At 36.0% G+C, this 27,882-nt stretch overlaps 1 protein-coding gene across 3 annotated transcripts in view; it reads left to right on the forward strand.

The window, feature by feature from the left end:
* The first annotated feature begins 253 nt into the window (after nt 1-253).
* Nucleotides 254-27,882, forward strand: part of CNTLN (centlein) — a 224,771-nt gene continuing 197,142 nt past the window's right edge. The window contains exons 1-2 of one of the 3 annotated variants that reach the window (XM_088129922.1): nt 254-569; nt 21,012-21,100. In XM_088129922.1, the coding sequence (XP_087986048.1) occupies nt 465-569; nt 21,012-21,100 (194 nt within the window). In that variant the 5' untranslated portion in view covers nt 254-464. The remainder of the gene's footprint in view (nt 570-21,011; nt 21,101-27,882) is intronic. The other 2 variants (XM_088129920.1, XM_088129921.1) reach the window with 2 other exon arrangements.

Genomic DNA, 27,882 nt, shown 5'->3' on the forward strand with positions numbered 1-27,882 from the left:
AGTCCCAGAAACGAGCTCACGCAACCGCGCCTGAGAGCAAAAGCGGTAGAACAGACGCTTCGAGCGGGAAAACTTTGCGCATGCCCTCTATGGGAACTAATGAATACAATCTTCGTTTCGACTTCCGCCTTTTGCCGCTCACCCGTTAAACCGACAACCTGACATTGCGTCCTTTTTTTTGTGGTTCATAGCGCCACCCGCATGTACTTACTTGAATTTTTTTTAGAAGGAGACTTGGGGTGGGTATTAGGAGAAGAAGGCGGTGACTCGGAAAGCTTTTGTTTCATTGGTTCACAGGAGCGTTTGTAATCTTTTCATGGCGCCTAAGTCGGGCGGCCTGTGAAGCTGTTTTTGTGTTGTTAGTTACTCTCGCCCCAGTCGTTCCCTTCATGGTTCCCACAGAAAGTCAGTAAACATTTGCGTGAAAAGTGATCTTTAGAGCATCCAGCGCGGTCCAACTTAGCATGGCTTCTTCCAAACGCAAGGATCCGGTTTCTGCAGCAGCATCCCGGATCTTTGTGCTGGAGGAAGAAGTTAGGAGCCTGACTGAGGAACTGAACCACTGCCAGGTTGGTACCGACGTGGGGGAAGGATGGAAGTCCTCGCCGGGAGAACCAGGGACTTGGCTTCTCACGGCCCTCCGGGGAGCATGGGGAAGAAAGGGGAGACATTCATTACCCTGCCTCCCAGTTATGAAACTCCAGAACAAATTCTTCAGCGCTCCCCCGTTAGGCTTCTCTCAACGCCTCACCTTGTAACTTCATTATCCTAGGCGTGGTTAGTGTGAGGTTATTTTTATTATCAATGGAGGAGAATATGTGTAGCTCAGGGTTGAACTGTGGAGTCCTTGGGGTTCTCTGAGCTTGATTCTTTTCTTGCAAACGTTTCATTACCCGGCTAGGTAATATCTTCAGTGCTAAAATAGGATGAGGTTTTAGCACTGAAGATGTTACCTAGCCGGGTATTTTTATTATTCCTATTCTGGATCCGGGGGACTTGCTTGCTTTGGCAAGTTTAGTGTCAAGGGGCTACTATTTCACTTCAGGCTGGACCAGCAGCTGATGCAAGATCTTGGTGGCTGCCAAAGGGGTGGCCTCTTGGCAGGGGCCTGCCTGATTGCAAACTCCCCTGCGTAGTTCTCCACCAGGCACACAATGGTGAACCCCTCAAAAGAGTTGATTCGTTTTAGGTTGCTCAAGCAAGAAAGTCAAGCCCTGGGAACTTTGGCTGTCTGAAGCAAGGAGAAGCTGCTGCCTGCCTAGTTCTGTATCCAGGAGCAAACTGAACAGACAATTGAATCTAATTTCCACCTTGGTGAGGGAACAGGGGCTTCTTCTGCATGGGCAGGGCAGGTTGTCTGGACAGTACAGGCACAGCTCAGTTCTACAGCAGCATCATAGAGTTGGAATGAACCTTGGAGGTCATCTAGTCCAAGCCCCCTACTCAGGGCAGGATCCACTGGAGCATCTCTGACAGCCTCTGAAGACCTCCAGCAAAGGAAACCCTGTGGCCTCATGTGGCAGCCCTTCTCCTGGCTTTTAACTGTATTAATTAAAAAGCTCAGCATGGGCAATTTACAGGAGGTTAGTGATAATATTCTAGCTGCTCTCTATAAAGATAGGATAAGATTTTAAAAAATGAAGTAGATAGGTGGATAGAAGTTCCATGGCCTTGACCAGCATAAGAATCCAACTTGGAGCCTTCAAGTAGCAATTACAAAACTTTGCTTCGTTGCTGGAATATTGACTTCGGTGGAGAAGTCAATACATAAACAACAAATAACTTTAGGGTTAGGTTGAACCTCCTTCCTTGTCATTTTAACCCACTGGTTCTGGTCCTTCCCTCTAGTTTGAAAGAGTAAGTCCATTCCTGTCCCTCCTAAGACTGCTGTGATATCTTTCCACAAATCATATTTTCTGTAAGCTAAACATACAAGTCCTTTAGCTGTTTCTCATAGGGCCTAGTCTCTAGACCCCTCATTATCTTGGCAGCCCTTCTCTGAATTCACTCCATTTTGTCTGTGTGCTTTTTGAACTGTGGTGCTCAGACTTGGGCACAGTCCTCCAAATGCTCTGACCAGGGCACAATAGGGGGAGATGTTGTGCCCTCCTTGAGCATCTGCCAGCAAAGGTGGTTGCTAAGCCCTGCCAGATGGAAGGGGCAGCCCAAAAAGCATGCACACATCCTCACAATAAGCCATGAAATGATAGGTAGCAATTCTAATTTGTACCTTTCGAGCTTAGATCCAATAGATTTCACTTGAAGAAAATCTTCTGTAGGTGTATTTAGGTTGGCACCATTAAGGTTTGACAAACACAAATAAGGAGCTGAATTCATATTTATTTATTCCATCAGTGCCGCTCCTTTCTATTCGAGTATGATATACAAGTGACAGTAACTAAAATTAATATGCAATGAGTTTAAATCATAAATTAAAATTAATGTTGAAATTCATTACCAGGATAAAAGCCTGACAAAAAAGACTCTTCTAAAAGCAGAGAGAAATAGTGGCTAATGCAACTCCTGAGGGAGTGGATTCCACAGCTTGGAAGTGGCCATCTCTAAGATGCTAAATAATTGATAGAATGACATCACCTACACATGATAATGGTGAGAACTGGATCATACCTGTTTGAGCAGGATAATTTTAAAATGGTAAATATACTTCAATATATCTATTAGGAACATTTAGTTTATATGTTTATCTCTTTATTTTTATATTCCCCCTTTTTCCAAGCAGTTCAAGGAAGTGTATTTGGTATCTCGCCCTCTTGCACATTTTAGAATACTATGAGGCAGATTAGAATTGATGAGTTGATTGGCCCAAAGTTTATCCAAGGGAATGTCATGCCTAAATTTCAAAACAATTATGAATAGGTTATATTGCTGTTGTCTAGTAGCATGGCCATCATTTGCATATGTTTAAGCCTCAGTTTATGCATTGGGCTGAACTATAATATCCTTTGATTTTGGCTTAGTGTGATGTGTGAACTCAGCAAATTGTGGCTTATTCAACAAATTATGATAATGCAAACAATAGTCTCATGTGTCTCTAGTACATGGTTACAATGTAATGAAAAGTGAAATTTCTTTTCCTTGTTGGGCAGGAAAATATTCCACTCATTATCCATTTTGGAATATAAGACACAAGATGCATTTTTTCCCAGAAATTTTGGAGATGGGAATACACACACAAGCCATAATCAAAACATATTATAGTTTAGCCTGATGTGTAAACTGAGGCTTAAACATATACAAACGATGGCCATGCTGCTAGACTTTCAACATTTCTCTCTTTCTCTCTCTCTCTCTCTCTCTCTCTCTCTCTCTCTCTCTCTCTCTCTCTTATAAAATCCCAATATTTTAGAAAGTAACAGTTTGCATTTTGTTACTGTAGGAATATCTTGTGTATTTGGCTTGCTTACAATATCATTGTTGGTGGCTGGCTCATACAGGACCACTTTTCACAAAACAATTACACACTTGAATATAGAATTCATTCTAACATGATTTTAATGTTATTGTTGGGGGTTTCAAGGGCAGGAGACTCACAAAGCACTAAGAAAAGTTCTTCCAGTTCTAAAACTTTCCACTTGCTGTATCCCCCTAAACAAGAAGTGCAACCAGTTTCTTGTTTCTAATCTGTATGGGAATAAATTGATTTTGGCCCAAGCTACTATATTCCTAGTCCATTGAGAGTTAACAAGACTGGTCAAGAACAAGCCTGCCAGCTGTAAAAGAGTCTGGTAATCAAAGAAAACACTGAAACCTTTTCTGTCTTCTGAAAATGGCACAAATGCATCTTGCTTATAAGAAATACTTCTTCCCACCACAGAATTTGCAATAATCTCAGGTAGAAATTCATTTTGCTTTTTTAATATTTATGCTCAACATTTGCACAACATTTTAATGCATGGTAAACTGAAGCATGGTTTAATGAATCATCCCTGTTCCTATGTTCATTCAATATACTGAACTATAAATTGACCACTCTTACTAGTTGCTGTGGCTCTTGCTGAGCCACAAACTAGCCTATTATATTTAGCATAGAATATGTGAATTCAGCTTTTGTTTTTAGAAATCATTTTGGAAATGGAGGAAGGATACATACACACTGGGAAGGCAGTTCTAAAGTTTTATATGATAATAAAATTAATGCATTTTATTTATCTTGTGGAGTGATTTTAAGAGATGAAACACCTTGAGTAGGCTTAAGGTACAATTTGCTGTCTTTGAACATGTCTCCAAAAGTTGGGCCAATTTTTCTTGTTTGGATAGACTAAGGTGCAAAATGTAAAAAAGGGCTGATTTTTGGCCATCTACTTGAATGATGTTATGCCAGTGGTTCTAAACCTTTCTATGCCTGACACCCCTAGGAAATGTTTGATTAATATTTGCACCCCCTACAAAAGTAATATCACATTTGAAGTTGAAGAAGTCTAATTTCTAATGCAGGTGAGCAAATTGAACTTAGAAAATTCACAATTTTCACTAAGCTTTTAACTCAGTGAGTAAAATTGTTGCACCCCCTGAAATTCCATCTCGCACCCCTGGGGGTGCAGTCATCCCAGGTTGGAAGCCCCTGTGTTATGCTATCACTAGCCACAGTTTTGCCACTCTCAGATAGGTACAATGACAAGCTAAAAAAAAAAGGGTTAAATCCTAAAAAAGGTTGCCTAGCTTTGGTTAAAATCTTAAATTGAACACTTACCCTCCCCCAAATTTATCAGCTGAGTCTTTGGAAACTGACATGGAGAAATCTCAAAACCAGTTATTGCTCAACAGAATAATTGATTTCAGAATGAAGATTTAATCTGTTCTTACAGATAGATCAAGTGTATGCTCCTTAATTCTATGCTTTCACTGAATTTGTAGGTGGTACTGGTCACAGAAATGTGTTTGCACGTTTATGTCTCTCCGGTACATCAGCTGCAATTTTTTTTTCTGTGTTGGTCTGATTTGAGAAAATGTTTTATATCTTGCTTTCATGTGCTTGGAGACAGAGGTTTAAACATCCACAATGAGCAAGTATCTCATGCTTAACTTCAGTAATGTGTGAAAGCTTGGCTGTCTAGTACTACAATTTTATAAAATGTACTTTGCTGGATCTAGACAAAAACCTACCTCATGTGATATTATGTAAATGGTCAGACAGATGCAATTGTCCTTCATTGTGTGTATGTGCATGTATCTATATATACAGAGAGAAGGAGAGAGAGCACCTTTGAGTCAGTGTTGATGCCTGGTGACTGCCTGGGCTAATAATGGCAAACAGAAGAAAAACTGCTTCTGTCCTTGGAGGTTCTAAGACCAAAAGTCAATGATATATCATATCTGAATTTTTAAAAAAATTAATAGCTATCAGGACACCATTTTTCAATGATTCTGTAAATCTGATTTTTTTATCTGTTCTGAATCTGCTGCCAATCAATTTAATTGATTTCAAATCCTAGTACTATGAGAGAAGAAATAGCTTTGTTTACCCAACAGAATTGATATTGATTTTGTACCTAAATTAATTTTATTTTAAATAAGTATTTCTGATGTTACATTTTTATCCTTCCAGCACCAGGCAGTATTAATGATATTTATTTTTAGTCTTTTGCCTTATCATTTCTACACTTAACATCTAACTTGTCCTTTTCAGTAACATTACTGCATGACCTTATGGACTATCTTTGTAGCACCCACCATCAATTTAGACCCAATCAGATATTTTTAATACTTAATGTAACTTTGCATCTATTAATTTTCAATCTTAGATAGTTTGGTGAGATCCTTTTGAAACTTTCTGGTACTGTACTATCCTGAATAATTCTTGTTGTCTGCAAACCCATTTCTCCCCTGACTCCAGATCATTTATGAATAAGTTAAATCACACCAGTACCAATATAGATCCTTAGGGGATCCCCTGTTTTCCATGAATTTATCTGGGACAGATGTTAGGCTGACTGGTCTATAATTATGTGGATCCCTCTGGATCCCTTTTGTTAAAAACAAACAAAAAATGATGTTGCATTGGCTACCTTCCAGTCCTTTGCTAGGGAGATTTATTTTAGTGATAAGTTGCATATTTTTATTAAGAGATCAGCAATTTCATATACTGTATGAGCATTTTAGGAACACAACTGAACACTATCCAGCTCTCATGATTAGATTTGTAATTTAATTTTAAAACCACATCCTTTGTCTCTTCATTGTAATAGAGTTTATCAGAGGCTCTTCCATAAGATACTATTTTGAGACTGGGAATACAGTATCTTCCAATATTACTTTCAGAAAAGACTGATGTAACAATTGAGCTCCAACTTGTAAATACAGCCACACAAAGCATTAGCTCACAAATGTTTTTAGCAGGCTGCCTCCCTCATTAACTTACATTGGTTGTTCATGATAAGCTGACAGCTGAAAATTCTTCCCCATTTAAGAAAAAAAATATGTTTGGAATTGGTCCTTATTCTTCTTCACAAGCATGTTAGTGAATGGTTATGTATGAAGCTATGATTGAGTTTTCTCTTAAACCTGTTATGTCTTAAAGTGTACTGTGTCTCTCATCGGTGTACTGGAAGAAAGAGACACAGAAAAGCAATACAGATTCTTGGCCAGAAAAGCAGTGAACATTATGACTAGGAATTATCAGAGCTGTAGATACAATACTAGACATATGGAGTACTAGTATGGGGAAAAATGAATAAACAAATGCTAGACTAGGCAATGTGAGATTAGATAGACATAGTAAAATTTTAAATGATCACATGCTTCTGATCTGCTTAATTAAAAAAATGTTCAATCCTAAATACAGTTATTTGATAGTCTGATTGCTTGGTAAGTAAATATAGTTGGAGCAGTCCTAAAGATTACATGTTTGTAGTTACTAGTGTACTTCATTGTTTTCCTGCCTATGGTTCACAAGAATCCATTTGAATATTTCGAGTTTTTCTTCCCTATGATGTAGACTTTTACTAAAGTAATTTAATTCTTCTGATTTTCAAGTAGTATATTCTTTATTTTTCTTCCTTTTATTGAAAGCAGTAGGAAAATGTAGCTTATTAGGAAAAATAAGTTTTAAAGGGGCAAACCAAGCATTCATTCTTTTAGACTTGTCTTTTCCCTTGTAACTACATTTTCAGATAATCTACACATACATTAATATGATCAATTAAATATATTAGTGTGGTGTAATAGGTGTACTCAAATTTTAATTATGATTCTTCTGTACTTTGCCTTATGCTGCAAATTTAGTAGTTATTAATATTTCTTTGAATAGAGCAACGGTCAATGGAACTTGCTGCCTTTAAAAAGACCAGTCTGTCAAGCCTGTTGATTTCATGGTTAGTTTAATGTTGGAATTACAATAAATGTAACAAAAATCCCATGGGACTGTACAAAAGGCTGTTTCGTCCATTATTCTGTTTCCCACAATAGCCAACCAAATGCTTCTTGGAAACTCAGAGTCAGTAGCCTACTTTTAAAGTAATGGGATTCTGAGGATCTTGGGCTTTCCTTAGAGCCATCATCACTAGTAGCCAGAGTTCAGATAAACCATAATCTGTGTTTTCCAGCAAGGCTCTGTTCATGCCTGGGCTATTTCAGATATGGGTGTATTTTCCTTATGCATATATAGTTAAATAAATATACTATACAAATAAGAATTAATCACAGATCACATTTTTATTAATTTTAATGTCAATTTAGTTCCTTATATTTGGTGCAAATATACTTGATAGCAAATGCATCATATTATAAATGTTTGTGGAAGCTTATAGAATTTTGAATGGGCCTTCTAATTCTTTGGCATGTATTTTCTTACTGTTTGTGAAAATTTATCTTGCAAAATAATATTTGATTTAACATCCAGTTGCTGTAGTTGTGGCTATGTGTATGTTCATCTGTAATATGCCAAGCCATAGATTAACACTGTATGAATGGCCCTTGCTTTCACAGTTACTCTGCCCATTGTTTCTATCATTGTATGCAAGATGTCTCGTCTCATTTCCATTTTGCAGTGAGCCATAACTTTGCTTTTACATTTTAATTTTTGAGTGTGCATTTTGAGCATCCATAAATTTCCAATTAATTTTCTCATCAAACAGTAATGCCCCTAGAATTTTTAGTTATTTTGCTTTGTTTGGTCAGTCTTAAATGTATGGGGACTATTTCATAATTCTATTTGATATCTACATTGCATTATTTGTCGCTTAAATGTCTGGATTTATTACCAGGACTTTATTTACCACAAAGTAGCTTTGCAGCTTTCTTGCTCTCATTTATAGACAGACTCAGAAGCTGTTCAGACATAACTGAAATCATGATTTATTCTTACAGGCCCAGTACTGTCTCCTCCTAATTCCCAATATTTTATCTTGCAATCATTGTTTGCATGAAATCACAGCTTGCCTGTTTGTCTAAAAAAGAAACCACAATTACTGATGCTTTCAACTATGAAACCACAACTTTATGCTGGTTTGTAGTCAAGTGCAAAATTTGCCTCTTTGGACAACACAGAAAACTATAACTTGCCCCCAAACAAATCAGAGTTCATGAAATGAGGAGGAGAAACATTGAGAGAGGATAATCCAAAATACTAAGATTCATGCTTCCTCCCATATTTATGTTGGAACAATGACAAGCAGTCACACCTAAGGATTCATTTCTCTTTTCAGAGCTGTCAGGGATATAGGCATAATTTAGCACTTCTGCATTCATATTGTCTATCAGTTTGTGGATTTATTTTTTTTTAAACCAGGCTTCCTGTTTAGCAGGGGTAGATAATCCACCGTCCCAAACCTCCACCAAAAACTGTTGTAGTAACTGTTCTGTACAAACCTTTGTTTAGTTCTAATACACCCAAAACAACCTTCTAACTAGACAGTCCAGAGATGGATGTTTGCTACATTAATGGCATCACCATGCCCCTACCCTACCACTGCAGCTGATCAAAACAAGCAATTATGAACAGTGTACCTCCAACAGCCAAACTTTTGTACATCCATGCTGCCTAGTACAGTGCTTTTTTATTCCTTCCATACTAATGATTAGAAAAGTCTCAGCCAAGTAGAGTCTGCCAACTTCTTCATTCACTGAATTCAGTCTGCTTATTCTGAACACATTTTACTTCTGCGCAGTCAAGCCTGCCAAGTTCTTCACTCATATAATTCAATCTATGTATTCAGATGCTGCTTAACATAGTGTATTCTGATTTTGCCTTTCAGTGCCAAGTCAGACCAGAGTAAAATGTAAAAGCATGAATCTTTTGATAGGGTATTTTTCACCTCCCCTCCCCTCCCCTCCCCTCTCTCTTTAGGGGTTTTGTAGTCTTTGAAGCTCCATAATTGCAATTGGAGGTTTTAAAGGAATGTGGTACAAATCAGATGCTAACAAGAACTACCTCAGCAGTGCGATAATATAGCTTCTTCAGTGCTAAAACGTATTTTTAATATTTTCTGAACACTGAGCTGAAATTTGAAGCAAATTGTCGCATTTGCAGTAGGAAAATACTTGCAATATTTTTTTTTCATTCCCTTTCTCCACAATTAACATATATTTTTCTCTCTTGGAAAAAAGAATACAGTATCTATATGAGTTTTTAATAGTTTTACAGTCCTACTACTTAAGTTAAAATTATTCACAATGCGTATTTCTTTTTATTTGTTTTGTAATGGTTAAATTTTATTTTTTTTGAGCATTTCAAATTGGGGATGTGCACCTATTTGGATCCAAAGCAGAAAAGGGGCAATGGTGATAGGTGTTATAGCTTCTTCTGAAAAACCTTTTCTATTTCAGATCCAAATAGCAGCATATCCCTATTTAAAAAATCCTGGAGTTAAGACTAAACTGTAATTTGTAATTTAGAAACATATTCAAAGAAATAAATACTTTAAACAAATCAACTAGGAGAAGTAGCTTCCTCCATCCATATGGCTATTGCCAAGGTTGTGAGAAAATCTTCAATACTATTAACTGATACTTCTACTTAGTTTGCATCTATGGTTTCACTCCCTCTATAATTTAACCTTACAATAACAAGAAGGAATGTTAGGTTGAGAAACCAATAGTTTTGTTTTTTTATTAGTTGTCCTTAAAATCTGAACTGGATAGCCTTTAAAACGATTGTTCTTGATTTTGAGTTTTTCAGCTATAATGCATTTGAGATCAGTGCAACTTACTAGTGATTCTTTTACTGAGGTCCCAATATAGACTTTAATATAGGTTTTTTACCTCCTAAACTGGAGGGCGTGCATGTAAAATTATTATTCTACATTGCAGTGAATTACATAATGCATATCAAATTTATTATTATTTAGCCAGATTGACTCTTAAAGAGAAAGTGCAAAGTGTATTTGGCTATGCTGTTTTATCATGGGATTTTGTAGATATTCTTACCTTCAATGTAGCTTTAAAATATGCAGACAGATGAGCACCATGAAAATGCTGAGCAACATTAATAAAATAAGTATCAAAGATTTTCAGCAGTCAGATTAGTATTCTATTTATTAAACTACACTTTATTTCCTGAATCCTGACCCATTTACACAAGTCCCTGAATTTTGTTCATAGGATTCTATAAGAAAATGTGTTCATATTTTTCCTATTCCTTGTGTTTGTTTTTATGTTTCATTTGTGTATGCTAGTTCTGTGATATAACTTACCACTTTTACATTTTACATCTTGGCCTTCAGATGCAAAAAAAAAAAAAAAAAGCCCTCTCAAGGTATATCACTTAGGTTGACATAATTGAACGGAAGTATGTTGGTTTATATTTCTGGAATTGTTGAAATTATGGGGGAAGCATGATTTAAAAAGGGATACAATTCTAATGTAGCCATATTTATTAGAAATCAAAATAATGTGATCGTTAAATAAATTCAGAGTGCTACCATAAGTCTCAATTGGGAGATTTATACCACACACACACACACACATACATGCAAACACAAGGACTGCACTATTAGCAAATGCATAAATGTCTTTATTAGATGGACCAATTTCCTGCCACTTAAAGAACTAGGAAACTATCTGAAAAATTGTTAACAGAACAATAAAGATTACATGCTGACCTTGAAAGTAGAAAGGGATTTGGAGGAAAAAACAAAAATAAATATATCCTCAGTACATAAACATTCTCATAATGTGATTATGGGAACTAATTAATCATAGCAATTAATGTATTAGTATAATATAATTAACTTACCATAGAGTAACATTTGATATTGAAATTCATTATAGGACTGACTGAATCTTCACCATTCTTTACAAACCCTGACCAGGCATTATTACCTAATGGTGATAGTAGTATGTCACATAGATACTTAAAAGTTGCACCCAGGTCATTTTTGATTCCATGCAACTGCCCCTGCAGTTTTCTTGACAGAATTTTTAGGAAGTGGCTTGCCGGTTCTTTCTTTTTGGGGCTAAGATAAGTTACTGGCTCAAAATCTCCTGGTTTATAGACTGGTGTCTTAACCACTATACCAAACTGGCTCTACCCATACATGCTTGCGGATAAACACACTAGTCACCAGAGGAGCATAGGCTACCATGTTTAAGCTGAACAAGTTGAGATTACCAGTAGATGGCAGGGAGGATTAAATCTTTCCATATCGCTTTGCTGCCATCTATAAGTGATCTGGATTTTTGCAGCCCATATATGGTAGCTCTATGTTAGGAATTGGGGGCGGGGGGACAGGCTAGCATTTATGCCTTTTTCCAAGGAATCAAGAAATGCTTGATTAGGGCTGTGGTTGGCCATGGTATTACCACAGCCCTGTTACAGAGGTGGGTACCCTTTTGGTGGTGGGATTAATGCTGCAAAATAGCTGGGTCTATGTTACAAACTTGTTGGTGGAGCTGAGATTTTCTGGTTTTTTCCCCCCTAGATTTGGGAAATGAATTGGGTTTTTCTGTTTTTTAAATCTGTGTTAACTCCATGCTAGAGCTTGTATTGTGTTTCGCACTTCAAACTGGCTGCAAACCACACTGTTGATTTTAGCAATTGTTCTACCAGGTTGAAAGGGATTCTTCAAGCCATAAAAAATTTGTGTGAAGGCCACATGAAACTGGAGATAATGATGTTCCATTTTAACATTAATTTATGGCTCCTCCCTGTTTTCCATAACCTCTTGCTTTCAGCACTACAGTTAGGAGGCAATCTGAAATTCATTTTTTAACCATGTATGGTTTATTGTTATGCCTGAACCTGGATGAGGTTCAGTTGATTAATTTTTTTAATGGATTAGTAAAACAAGCCAAATTTTATGAAGATCACTTCTCTTTCCAAATACTATATGAATAAATTTAACCACAGATTCAAGTTCAGGCATACTACTAAATCACAGTATCAAAGTAAAATATCATCTTTACAAAGAAGAATACATGAATGCAAGCTTCATATGCATATTATAAAACTACAGGCCAAATAACTAAACCACTTCAAAATTACTTATTTTGAAGCTATGTCTCTTACTGTTGTTTTTGCTTTCTTTATATATTTATAAAGGACAATGAGCAAATAATTTAAACAATCTCAAAAAGGGGAAAAAAACAATACAACAATGATATGTGTGGGTGTGATGCTCATACGTGTGTGTGTGTGTGTGTGTGTGTATATAGAGTGTTATACATTTTCAGTAAAGTATTTCATTGTAATTGTTCATATATAATCTGCATCATATTGTTTAATTAACTTATAGTATATAAATACTAATTCAGATGTATTTTTCTAATAAGAAAACAGGTCAGAAGATTCAAAGATTCAAATCATGACTTTTACTTTTTTATGAACTTTTTGCATTAACTGAATTATGTCAACTTTTTTTGTTTTTTTGTTTTCAGACATTCACCAACTTTGTGGACAAAGTGCAGGAGTCTGAAAATTCTGAGGAAAGTGGAAAACAAAGTAGTTAGAAACTAAGTTATAAGAATCTTGTCACTAATTCTTGTCACTATGTTGTATAGGGGATTTACTTCTAAAATGTCCAATTTGTTATTTGACAGTACATATACTCTAAAGGTGTTTATTCTGGCATACTAGGAATATTTTAATGATCAAAATAGCCTTTAAAACTTGGATCTAAGAGATTTGGGGCAGTGTGAATTTACTCTTAAATATGTTTTAAAAGCGAGTTTTTGTAGTCTATGCAAAAACTCAGCACAAATTGTTTGGTGTAATGGGAATTGGAATGGACAGAAGATACAAATGCATATACATCAAGCTAGAAATGCTGCTTTTAGTATAAGCAGTATTCTGCAAAGCAAGAAAAAGAGTAAGAAAATAGAAATAAAATAAACAGGAGATAAGAGAAAATGAAATTTAACTACATCTATTTTATGCCAGTGCTATTCAATATACCTCTTTAATAACATTCTGTCCTTTCAAATCATACTTGTGTCCAGAAGCCAATACATTCATTTCTTCTTGTTCTTAAATTTGACACCTCTTCATCCAATCATTTTTCTCATTCTTCCCCTTCTTCTCTATCTGGACAGTCTTTGTTCATATACAATGAAACCTCAAGTTAACAGACCATGATTTAGCAGACTGTAATGGGCTATGAGAAGAACCTTAGGAGACAGGAGGAAGAGCTGCGGCCTAGGCAGCGGTCTGGTAAATGAAATCTGAGTCCAGAGGAGGAATGGGGATGGAGAAAGCATCTCAGAACAGACCCTCCCTAGTTCTCTGGAAACTAAAAGCAGGGAAGGGGGAAGTACTTTCAGACTTGCAAGACTCTGTTACTGTAACCTTACTATAAAGGTAGTATTTAGTACTCACGGTTTTGGTTTCCTGCTTGAACTACCTCAAAGGACTGACATAGACTTTGGATGTAACAGACCAAATTTCTGTCTATAGGTTTATGTTAATTTTATGTTATTCATGGCAGTTTAATATTATTTGCATAATTATGTCATTACAGAAATGACTTAAATCACCAGGAATGATATAATTTTAATTTAATGGGCATCTGGAAGTGGTGGACACACACTTCCCCCCCCCCCTTTAGTTTATTAAATCAAAGTTTCACTGTATTTATTTTGTGATGCAATACTCATTCATTCTTTCTGTATGACCAAACCAACTAAACATGAATTTATTTAATCAGTCAGTCAATCAATCAGCTTATATGGCTGCCCATCTGAAATAAATGACTCTGGGTGGCTAACAATATTAAAAGTAAATTAAAAACAAATACACATACAAAAATTAAAACACACAGCAGCCAGGAAAAGATGCACAAAGAGCCAGGAGATGAGCTCTTTTTCACACACCTGGGGCCCCAGGCTTGAGCACAGAACTAGGTCTTTAAGGTCTTATGAAAGGCCAGCAGGGTTGGGGCCAATCTGATCTCCGTGGTATTGATATTCCAGAGGTCAGGCACCACAGCAGAAAAGGGTCTGCTTCTGGACAGTACCTACAGCAGCCCCCTCTTACTTGATTGGATAGGACAAATAGAAACAACTGAAGAGATGGTCACTGGTCATTCACTTTTGTATTTGATGCACCTTGATTCAGCATACTAACATTTGTGTGTCTTAAAATTTCTTCATCTGTTTGGGAGATAATTTGTAAGTAGAGTTACTCGGAGCAGGAATGCTGATTATGTCAATAGCAGATTAACATCTAGCACTAAACCTGAGAAATGCAAAGCACGCTGTCTCATAAGCTGTGAAAAAGGTGTGAAAAAGGAGCCCCGTATTTAAATCGCAATGGTGTAAAGAGAGACCTTTTTGTCATGTAGGCAGAGGACAATCAGCTTCTTTTAAGTAGCCATGTTCTGTTGTACAATAAAGATCCTTTTATAGCTATGCCAAATTCAGTATCTGAGTATCTTCTGCTGAGTTTCAATCCAAGGAGCCTCGCGTAACCTTTTTAACAAGGTATATAAATTCATCTAATTGCTTAATTTTTTTGCCATTTGTGTGTTGTTAATTTCTTTTTTCTTGTCAAACACAACTTTTAATATCATTAATTAATTTCGGGTTAATACTCCTCAATGCATTGTTCAATCTAACCTTTGCTGCAAATGAAAGTTCTCAAAGTTATTTGAATTTTCAAATAACGTTTGGTTTTCATATAAATATACATATAGTATGCATGTCCCCAGCCAATATTTCTCTAATTTCTCAGCAACCGTACAATAACAGTTATTTTTCTCATTTCTCAATAGTCATTTCAATTTCAACTCTTTCACATATTACTGTAATTCCTGTACACATCTCTAAAAGTATCCTTTCCGCATTCCTTCACTTCAGTTTCATCTGAAATAACCCAAATAATTTCATGACTGTTATGCTTAATTGCCTTCTTTCAGTTGGAGGCTCGCTGTTAAGACTTATTTATCCACTTCGAAAACATTCTTATTTCTATCATTACATTACTCTTTTTCCTCTCTATAGTGAGTATACAATATATTTCCTCACTTTTTGCAGCAGTCGTCTTAGATGCATTTTTTCCTCATCTAGGAATTTCCTCTTCATCATTCCACCAAGCATCCTTTTTCATATTTCCCATCTAACTCCCCAGATTTCTGTGGCACTTTGTAACATAATTCTTTTCACTGTGATTCAAACAACTTTTATATCTTCTTTCCTTTCAGCCACTTTCCATTCATTCTTTTGGGAATTAATTTATTTTTAATACTTTTTTCATATAGGACTCATACTTTTTCTTTCTGTTGCCAATGTATTTTCATTCTTGTTTATTGTATGTTCACTCTTATTTTTCTTCTAGGTTCATATCTTCCCAAGATCCACTCTAAACACTACTAAACAATGGTCCATCCCTCATTCAGAACTTTTCATTACTCTTACTCATATATCCTTCACTAATTTTTTCAGTCTTTCATCATAAACAATCCAGTCATCCATGCCTTTTGATTTATATTCTTTTCCTGTCTGTACACATAAATACATTTATGGTTAAACTATATATTTGAAACAAACAGATCTTTTTCTAAGTAGATTTTCACTAGGCATTCATCATTCTCATTCATTCCTGGGTGTTTGAATGCTGCCTTGTTTTCTCCAACACCTTGCTAGTACTTCTATTGTTACTCTTCACTGGAGCAATAACTAACCTATGGATTTCTACTTTCAGATGGACTTACAGCAAAGTGACACTTGTTCATACTTCTTACACAAATGTTAGCTATTTCATTTATAATTAAAGCTACACCTTTGTTACCATGCATATACTCATCAACTCCATTCCACAAGATCAGGTGACATCCGTTCAGATATATTTGATCTTTCACAAAAATACAACCTATCTCAGCAGATATGTTAGCTAATTAGGCAGATAGGCAGATTAAAATACCTTAATCTTGGGTGGGCTGAATATATACTTATATGCATACACTTATATACTTTTTTTTAGTTTGTTAATAGCTGAAGGATTGTCAGATAAGCTTGTGGACTCTTAACAATTTGTGACTGTGTAAGCATGAATTTGAAAAATTTTCTTATATTTCTTCTGCCACAAAGACTGACGTAATTTGTTTGCAACATCTAGGCCATACTTTTAAATCAATCTATAATACATGACATACTAATTAATCAATAGCTGAGCAGGAAGCATTATTTATTTGACCAAGTCTTGGTAAGTTCTCTTGCTGTAGTAGTTCATTGGGGCTGATCCCAAGGGTTCCCTACTTGTTTGCTTTCTTGAAGATCTGAAATTATGTCTGGATTTCATGGAGTTCAATCCTTGGCTTATATTCTTAAAGTTCCTTGGATATTATTTGACAATGCTACTTTAGTATATTTTGGGTTGTGCTTGGGATTTGTCTTGGAACTGGGCAGTGAGTTCTTGCCTAGGGCTTCTATGCTGTTACTCTGTTCTTAAGAAGGTTTTCATCAGCTATGATTTAAAGAAGATTAAGGTAGAAGTATGTTTTGAACTCTTAAGAAAATTGGAGGAGAAGTAGTAGCAGGTGTTTGTGTGTGTGAATGGCCTCATGAGGCATTATGATTATCAGACTAAGCAGGAAAGAAACTTAAATAATCTCTTCTGGTCCTGTGTTTAGAACGAGGTATCAGTATTCTGTTTTCCTGATACAGTGCCTCATCTAGAAACAGGACAAGAAGAGTATCAAACAAAAGATTCACATTTTTCTAATGGTTCTTTGAAGAAAACTAGTAATATGCATATTTAAATATAGTATATTTCTGATGTGCACTTGATTGTAGAAACCTATTAGCTCTACCTCTGCATCTGTGTGAGCATGTAAACACTATGTTATCCGACTTCATGCATGATGTTCTTCAAGGCCTCTCTTCATGGTCATGTTTGTGCCCTCTGACTAGTAATACCAGTAGTTATGTTATGTATTTGTTTCTTCTTATCAGATTTTATCCTTATACAAGCCCAGAACTCTGGATAAATAATTTTTACCACATTTGCTGGACCTTTTTCAGCAAACTCTTTATGAATCAGAACCCCCCCCCCCATTTTTGTAGTGTGGGGCTTCAATTTTAAGGTGGCCTTGACTAATAGTTCCAAAACAATGTGCAGAGGTAGAGACATACATGAAGAATAAAAGGATTGTGTGAACTTAATGTGTGCCTTAACAAAGCATACATTAAGTATATTTCTGTGTCTCTACTCATTTCCTTCTCCTGTTTTTCATCTTTACAGTCAATAATCAATCTGTAGTATTTTTACATCTGGCATGATTATATGCAGCGGAAGTACCCTGCTCCCAAAGGAAGTCCAGTCAAACCAGTGATTCCTACAAACATTTCAGTTTGTGTTTGTGTCAGTTGATCGTTCTTGTACTTAAACACTTTAATTGAGGAAATAAAGGTTATCTTTAATATTATTGTTTCCAATGAAAATTGGAATTTTCATAATGTATAGATTTTTCTGAGGGAGGATACTTTTTAATATGATGCAGAGAATTTACTCTCTTCCCATGGTTATGACACAATCATATTCAGTATTAGCAGGAAACCGAGGCCTATTTGTACTTTATTGCCACATGTCGGTTAACATGATGGTGATGAGGTATAATTATTTTCACTGTTGACTGAAACACAATTTCATTGTTTCTCTCTTTCAAAACTGTCACTTTTTCAGTATGAAACTTGACCTACAATCATTGCAGATGCTTTGCTATACAGTAGTGGGAAGAAAATCTCACTTTCAATATAGTTCCCAAAACACTCTAAATATTTATGTTTTATACCTGTCTTTTTCCATCTTTCATGCACATTCCCAAAGTGAGCAGATTCTGTTCTTGACATGCAGTGGTGGTGTGAGTAATTTTATTTTTAATGAGGAAATTTTTGGGAACTTCCAAATGACATCTGTATTCTGTTCTGTACAGATATGTTTTCAACTGCTCGAGACAGACTTCCGATGACCTTTCTGTGCTGTTAACAAAAACGTGGTAGGCTGAGTAATCCTTGGGTACTTTGAAGATTGATATATCCTAGGCTTTGACAGCTGTAGAATTAGGTTGCTCTGCCAATTTCAAGCTAGAAGTGCAATTTTGTTTCAGAGGAAATTAGACTCTAAGAACCAGTTTCGAAGCTGTGTTATCAAGACTGTTAAGTGTGTGAAACTTTTTATAAAATGTGTGAAAAAAAAAAATTGAAATCCTTGTTAATCTAATGATGATAAATCAAATGTTTTTGATAATCAAAAGAATATTTAATTGAATATTTATTATGGATTTTTTGTTTTGGTTTATAAAAACAGAGTTTAGATACTGTTCGGGGGGGGGGGAAATCAGTATTTCTATAATTAGCCGAGAAGCTTTAGACATATCTCCAGATTATATTTTCCAACATGTGTATATGGATATTAGAAGAATTGGAACAAGACTGAACCTTGAAGCACCTCAATCGCTTTTTCATACAGGTAGTCCTTGACTTATGATCACAATTGGGATGGGAACTTCTGTTGCTAAGTGATGCAGTCATTAAGTGAATTGTGTCCAATTTTACGACCTTTTTTTGCTGTGGTTGTTAAGTGAATCACCATGTTTGTTAAGCAAATCACATTATTGTTAAGCAAATCTGGCTTCCCACATTGAGTTTGCTTGTTGGAAGCTCCCTGGGAAGGTCACAAATAGCGATCATGTGACCCGGGGATGCTGCAGCCATTGTAACAATGGCTGCACATTGCCACGTGCCTGAATTTTGATCACATGACTGTGGGGACGTTGCAACAGTTGTAAGTGTGAGGACCGGTTGTAAATCACTTTTTTCATTGCCATTGTTAAATGAATGGACGTAAGTTGAGGGCTACCTGTATTTTGGGTAGATAAGATGATAAATGTTTTTGATAATCAAAGTATATTTAATAGAATATTTATTATGGCATTTTTTCTTTTGTTTTATTAAGACAGAGTTTAGATATTACCTGTATTTTGGGTAGATAAGGTGTGGGATGCTGCAGGGGTCAGTGCTCTCCTCTCTCCTATTTAATATCTACATGAGGCCACTAGGTGAGCTCATCTGTCACCATGGGGTGAGGTATCATCAGTATGCCAATGATACCCAACTATACTCAACTCCTGGTGAATTAAGTAATGCTGTGAATGTCTTATCCCGGTGCCTGGAGGCTGTGTGGGTCTGAATGGGGAACAACAGGCATCAATCGAACCCTGGCAAAACTGAGTGGCTTTGGGTTTGGGGTCCTGCTGGTTCTGGTACTATGCCATCTTTGTTGCTGGATGGGTGGCACTGCCCTGGACAGCCTCGGTGTGATGGAATGTATCTACGAGAAGGAGAGTGATGTGGGAGATGAAGGCTATCAGGAAGGAGGTGGTGCATTCCAGGAGGGGGAAGAAGGCAAGAGGCAGCATAGTCCACAGGGGGAGCGTGAGAACAGAGAGAGATTCAGGATAGCCACTCCCTAGAATCTCACAGGGTATATCCACTAGTTGCTGTAGTATAGATTTAATTTGGCAAAATTCTGTATATAAGGTGTAAGCAAATAAAGGAATTATACTGGACCGAACTGTTTCATGGTTGTTCTTGGGCTGGGCCTGACACTCGGTATGCAATCTTGTGGGCCTCCTAGACTCACGACTCCTGCTCAAAGAGCAGGTAGTAGTTGTGGCTAGAAGGGCCTTTGCACATCTTCGTGTTGTGCGCCAATTGTGCCCCTTCCTGGATTGGGATGCTATGCTCACAGTCACTCATGCCTCAGTCACCTGCAGATTGGACTACTGTAATGTGCTCTACATGGTGCTGCCCTTAAAGAGTATCTGGAAGCTTCAACTGGTACAGAATGTGGTGGCATGGACAGCTATGTGTGCTCCTGGAAGAGCACATATTATGCCTCTGCTTTGCGAGCTGCATTGGCTGCCAGTTTGCTTCCAGATCCAATTCAAGGTGCTGGTTTTGACCTTTAAAGCTCTTCATGGCATGGGGCTGGGTTATCTGACGGGCCATCTCTCCCCAGTTACATCAGCCCATCTCATTAGATCTGGCAGGGAAGATATGCTACACGTTCCATCAGCCAGGGACTTGCATTTGGTGGGTTCCAAGAAAGGGGCCTTCTCTGCCGTGGCTCCCTCCTTGTGGAATATTCTCCCTCCTGAAGTTAGGCTCTCCCCTTCCCTGCTGTCATTTAGGAAGTTGCTCAAGACATGGTTATGTCACAGGCATTAGGAACTGGAGACATTCTTAGATGGCTCCACTATGATTAACATTCTGCTCTCTCCATGGGATTTGAATATTTTAAAATTCAAGATTTAAAATTTTTTTGATAATGTTTGCATTTTAATCATCACTTTTCAACTTTTATAATGATTATTTTATCCATTTGTTATATTATTCAATTGTTATACTCCACCCAGAGTCGCTTTGTGTGAGATGGGCAGCTATATAAATGTGATAAATAAATAAATGCCTCAAGGAAGGACAATTCTACAGTATTTTGTACTTCTACCCCCAGCCTTACCATTCTTAGGCAATCCAGGAGTACCACAATCAGTAGTAATGAATGCCAGTTAAAACTGGTGTGTTGCCATCTTTAATCTTTTTCATGTTTTTGTTTTATTAAGGCTGATAAAGAATTTGTATGGTCTTTATGGAAACGTCTCCAGGTTGCAAACCCAGATGTTACTCAAGCAATCAGTTTGGTTGTGGAAAGGTGAGTAGGAGGATTTTTAAAATTGTACCTTTTTCATGCTCCACTGTATAAGCGAAGAAACTTTTAACAGTACTATTCCTGAAACTAAGATGTAACTCCATAAGTTATATTCTAGATATCTTGAAATCGAAAGTAGCTAAGTAGACAGCTATGTTTTCTAGTTTATTCAAAAGTTTAACTCACTCTACTTGTTTGAAGGTTGCAGTCTAAGCCACCCCGTTAAAGAAACTTAGTAAATTTAGTTTACTAAATTAATAAAACTAATCTGATATGTTTTAGTGTAAATGGAGATAGAGATATAAGTGTAAGTAGAATGACACTGCTTTTATGGGAAGACTCCCATGTTGGCAGAAAATTCTGCTGGTGTAGTTGTTTCTTTGGCTATGTTCCGTCTGTGCAGTGGGTGTTTATCAGGATTTGGCATAGATCTGCTTCATTCAAAGCCATATGGCTTCCTTGACACAGGCACAGAAAGCCTATAGCTGTTCTAACTATGGCATATTCCAATCTGGGATCTGCTATGGTTTATTTCTCCCACGATCAGAAGAAAGAAGGAAGTCTGCCTTCTGTTTTCTGCTATACCCACAGTTACATTTTCAAACAGTGGATAGGGGTAATCATTCTGCAAGAACGTCTTCAGGCTTTCTTTCCCTTCCTGCATGTACTTGGGACACAATTGGAAACTAGATTGTCTTGGGGGTTGATACATACATGAATTAAATTTATATAAGGTAAACAGTAGTTCTACAAATAGCTTTTTAATTTATTTTTAGATGATACATAATATTTACCCTAGTAGGCATCATCTAAAAATGCTTTAGGTTAATAAATTTATCTTAGATGTAACATTATTTTTCATATAAGTGAAAATACTTTAGCAAATGGTAAAAGTATTTATTAAGTTCTACCATTAGAAATAATAGTTTTTAAAAACCAAATGTGCCAGATTGTTTATTTGATATACATTATTAATTGAATAAACAGTGCATCCCTAGGAGTAATCCAGTAGTTTCCTTACAATTTTTTAAAAAAATATTTCTAGTTTAAAGAACTATAGTGGCTAAATTGGCTAAGAATGTTACTCCTAATATTTTGAAATAGTCTTGGTTAAATCTTTGGATCATGACTGGTTTAAAATTTTCTCTTTTTTTCTGGAAGATTATTTGATATTTTAATTATAAATGTCTACCTTCTTCCTTTCGGGTTGCTTTCTTTAACCTAAAGATTAAAGAAGAACCATATATTCTCGTGGATAAGCCTAGAATTTTAGGTGCCAACATGTACCTAAAAAATTGGATTCAGCTTATCCATGGATGGGCTTATCTGTGAATATATGAGGTAATACTTTTTAAAAGTACCTGTATTTCCCATGCATAGCCTCGGATAAGCCTATCCCTGGGTAAGCAGACCCTCAAATTTTTAACCAAAATATCATGAAAAATGTGGATTGGCTTATCCATGCGTGGCACATTTTTCATGGTATTTTGGTTAAAATGTGAGGGTCTGCTTAACGTATATTGCTAAACAGTATTCCCTCTAGCCACCAGTCTCCTATTTGGAAATTGTTAAACTAATCAATTAATTAAAAACTGTTAAATGAATTAATTAATTAAAAAAGCCCCTGGCAGTGACCTGATACATGCCGAATTGTTAAAAAGTAATGTTAATTTGTGGTCTCCTCAATTGTCTTTGTGTTAGTATTCTATTATTTGCATTTGTAGCATTATAGCGAACTGTGTCTTTTACTTTTATTGGTTTTAGAAGCTTTTATGTTTTTTAATTTGAACTTTGTAACCTTGTGTAATAATTATACAAATGCTGGTCAGTGACCATAATAATAAAGATTACAAAGATTAGATATTTGTAAGAAGGAAAGGTTATTTTTAAAATATTAATTTTTCCACTCTCTGTTCCATGCTATAGGTATGGTACTTATGTAAGGAGGAAAGGAGCAAGTATTTATTTATTTTTTTTTTATATATATATAATGAGGAGGAGGATTATTTCAATGTATTGTAAAAGAAAAATGGCCACTAAGTTAAAATGCAGTCCTACACAGGATTATTTTAAGCAGAGCCTCATTGAATTAAGTGAAATGTACTCTCAGATAATTGGGATTTGGATTACTGCAGCCCTAATCACTTAAATAGTGATATAAACTTAAATAAACTTAAATCACTTAAATCCTTTGTTAAAGAAAAGAGAACTTACAGTTTTTCTAATAAAGTTATTCAAACAATCTTATGTTTCGATAACATACAAAGATTGTTGGTGTTGCAAATACGAAGTTAAGGGAAATGGAAAAGCGAAGAAGAAATGTATCCTACTGTATAATGCCTGTACAGATAGATAAGTTGACAGTTAAAAACTCTGTCCCAATTGTGCTCTTAATTGTTTATTACTGTAAATATGCAAAGCTAAGGAACTTTAAAGCAGAAATATTTGATGAATACAGTCACTTAGTCTAATCATGTTGTTAAATTAATTGATGCTGCAGTGCACTTTTATTTGCAGTACTTTTAAAGTATCTTTTTATCTGAGAGATTATAATTAAGGTGTGGTACTTGAAAATCTTTTGGGAAAATACACCTTTGTACTGGTTTGAGGTCGGGCTATTTAATATCACACAAAGAAAAGTAATTTTTCCTATTCACAATACTTTTATGTTCCCAGACTGGGACTGAACTGCCCTAAAAATTTCATAATGAAACAGGATCATTACTGTGTGTAATGTTGATTCTTGAGATACACAGAATAGATCTCACTTTTCAACATTCATTGCTGAAGCTACATTTGTTGGCTTAATTTTCAGGTACAAACAACAAAATATCTTTAGTGTGCAAATAAGAAAAGCTTTTGGGAATATGCTAAAGCCTCCAGGTATTTTTAAACAAGCCACTATATATCCATGCTAGTATACTTTCTAACTACTTTAAATACTATTGATCTTTGAATTACGTAACAAACAGTATTCTATTTCTACTTCATTTGCCTTTGAAACTTTTTTTTCAGTTAAGCACAAATAAATATTTAATAATTAATTCTGAACACTTGTATTTAGCAGTAAAAAAGCTGGAAACATTTCTGTTATATAAAAATTGCTTCTAGAAGACAAGACCTAACAACATGCAGTTTTGAAATTAACTTCACCAGCTGGGAATTCCTCTCTTTCACATGCCTAATTAACATGAGCCTAGGAGACAGAATCTCTAATCCAGCTCTGGTAGATGCTTCTTGAAGAAAGTTTTCATGGTTAGTTCTATGACTGGGCAGAGAAATAACTGTTAAGGCATAGACATTTTTAACTTTTCAAGTCACAGATACCACCAAAAAGAACCTTGGAGCCACCAAATAGAAGTAAAAAACGACCCTTTTTCTGAGAATATTACATATTATAGCTGTGCAGTGTTTTGGAGTAATTGAGAAAATATATTTGAGATCATTTGGGAGCATGAATGTAGCACCTGTCTGCAAGTCTTTAAAGCAGTCTTTTATGAATGCATATAGGGAGTCCTTGATTAATGACCCTAATTGGGACCAGCAACTCTGATGCTAAATGAAGCGGTCGCTAAGTGGGAAATTACATGACTGCAACTGTGCTTTGTGGCTGGAAAGAGACAAGACTACTCAGTTTCACGCCTTTGGCTTTTGTTTACCTTCTAACCACTCCCCGCCCTTTAGAATACTGGAGTGCCTGTTTACTGTCTGGTACACATTGAAAGCAATGCTACTGCATTGCTTTTGATGTGTAGAAGAGCAAACAACTTACTCTTTTGCAATCCCTTTCTCCCCAATCTCTCTGCTGTGCAGGGGAGAGGAGAAAAATAGCAATCAGTTTTTGTAGGCAGTGTCTCCTTTGCCTGACCCTCCCTGCAGAAAAATTGAAGAGGAAGAGATTTCAAGAGAGTAAGCACTTTGCTCTTCTACACATCAAAAGCAATGTGATCACGTTTGCAGTGGGAAAAGGCAAAGGAGAGATGAAAGATGACTGTAATGGCAATCACATGACTGAGGGATACTGTGAAGGATGTATATGGTCATAAATGGGCCATAACGTTATTTTTTTCAACATCGCTGTAACTTCAAATGGTTGCTGAACGAATGATTGGTAAGTGAGCACTACCTGTATATCAAATTTACTTTCATGTATTATATAATAAGTTTGAAGGACATTAAACTTGGCAATAATACTATTAACAATGCAGCTATAAACATAAAATAATGAATGAGAATTAACTGGGGCTGAAATAGAGTTTCCTACTAAGGGAATGGTTTTCTCCTATCAAAGTAATGGTAGAGAGTTAAGTAGCACAGAATTTATTTTGCTTGTTAAGCCTAAACTTGTTAGTGTAATGGGCTGTAGGAATAACCTTGAGAAACAGGAAGAACTGCAACTAAGACAATGGTCAGATAAAAGAATTTGAGTCCAAAGCAGAAATGTAGTTTGAGAAGTGCCTCAGACTTGACCCTCCCTAGTTCTCATGAAGATAATTAGAGTGAGAGGAGAAGGGTATTTAGACTTGCAAGATTCTGTTTCTCTAGCCATATAATAAAAGTAGTATTAGCATTCATAACTTTGATTTCCTAGTTTGGTCTACCTCAAAGGGCTGGCAGTTGCATATTTCCTCTTCCAGAAACCTTCTGGGTTTTCACACTCTGACTCCGCTCTCCTGTTTTGTGGGATAGTGTCTTACTGTTGCCAACACCTATCTTCTATAGCGTGCCTCCTAGTGTCCTTTCCCTAACCCCAGTGAATGCTGTAGAGAGTAAGGAAGATGACCTTAAGTATGCACGAACCAGTACCTAGGCAAAAGGGGCTAAAACATTGTTAAAGTCCAGAACAATGAGATAACATTTAGAAATGCTTCAGGTAGATACCTCCCTAATTCACTGGAATATAAGAAAGAGGAGGTAGTGATGTACAATCAGACTTGCAAGGTTGTGTTTGTTGTAGCCTGTCTCCACAGCCTTTCTGTGGAGTTGATTTCCTGGTCTGGTCTATCTAGTTGGGCTGACAGTGAGGAAGATAGGGTTCCCAAAAGATCTGATGCCTTAGTAATGACTAAAAGGGTAAACTTGGAAATAATGAAATAATTTCTGTAATATAATCTTCTGATCATGTAGTGTGGAGGCATGTGACTAGAGATTTCAGCTCTTCTCTGATAGACCACTCTCATATGAGATAAACAATATTATTAAAAAGAGAAATAGGACCAGACTAAATCCACCTTTTTACTTTGTGAGAAATGTACAAAGGTATGCACAGTGTTCCAGGCAGACTCATAATATGGGGATGATCTGCTACAAATACCACATACTCTTTTGGGAAATGGGAATACAATGATATCAACTACAAATTCTAAAAAAAGTTAACAGTTTCATACTCAGTCTAAAGCATGGCTGAATGAAAGGTTACATTAAGCACCTTATAATTTTCCAGAGAAACGGAGATACTTAGCAACACAGACAGAAAAAAAAATGACAGAATCTTTCTCCATTTATTATATTTTATAACAAAATTACAAAAAATAAACAAAAAAGGGGAAACAGACACTGAAATAAAAAAACAAGTATTAAACAGCAACAACAAAAATAACCAGAACAACGAATTGCAGGAGAAATGCCAAATTAAAAAAATACTGAGCCTCTAAATATATCACTAATACATGATTAGCGTGGTATACATTAAATGTATAGAAATCACTGGTTTACAAAATATACCTTATAATAATATATTATTATCAAATAAAGAAAACAAAGTAATGTAATATTATTCTATTATAAAATATCATGAAATCTGCACCAAGCATATTGCTTCATTTTCTGGTTGGTGGAAAAAAACACCTTTTCAAAAACATTATGGTAACATTAAGGTATTTTCACATAAATCTTATGTACATTGAAATGTAATTCCCAAAAGATACAAACAAAAGTAAAAACTGTTCCTTCTGCTTTAATTTACCTGAACATTTCTTTTCCCTGGAAATCTGTTTTAACAAGCCTGGAGAAGACCATTCTTAGTTCATTCCTTTTCTCATCCTTGGAACACACTTTCTTCCTCTGTTCTCTTCAGAGTTTTATCTCCAGACTTTCAAATGACTAAACCTTTTTTTTTCTATCCAGGAGAGACAGCAATTAGAGAGATCCACCTTCTATATATGTCAGAAAGAACATCTTTCTTTTGTGAAGATGTGGATTCAAACTCAGATGCTGTCTGTGTGAACATGAGCATGAATGTGGTTGCAGGGATGTGTTTTTTAGTAAAATATGTTTACAGAAACCTAATGATGAGATCCCAAGTTCTTTCAGCTATGTTTCTTTGACATGCTTTTATTTGAATTAACCAGTTGTTCAGTGCTTTTTTTTCTGGTTAACTTGGTTTTCATTTTGTGTTTGAGATATTTAGATCAACTAATGGCTATTGAATTAGAATGGAAAATGTTCCTTAATTATAAGGTGGAAAGAGAGAAAGATTATAAGATGCATAATGTTCACTTAAATACTAGGAAAATAGTCTTAACAAAAAGTTGTATAATGACAGTTTTTTTACCAGTAGCATATAGCATTAACATTTTTAATCCTCTCTCCCTCCCTCCCTCCCTCCCTCTCTGTCTCTCTCATTTTCAGATATTGTCCACACCTTCATGTGTGTGTTTTTCTGGGTATTCAAGAATTTTGTTTTGATTTCATAGTAACTTATAAAAGACAGTTTGGAGTCAAGTTTAAGCACAAGGAAAAACCTTACAAATTGGAATTTCTTCAAACTACTTGGTATACTGGAT

The sequence above is a fragment of the Python bivittatus genome, unplaced genomic scaffold (genome assembly GCF_059951505.1).
Source record: "Python bivittatus isolate LINGU-HERP-01145 unplaced genomic scaffold, Pbiv_v1 ctg000850_np1212, whole genome shotgun sequence".
Taxonomy (NCBI): domain Eukaryota; kingdom Metazoa; phylum Chordata; class Lepidosauria; order Squamata; family Pythonidae; genus Python; species Python bivittatus.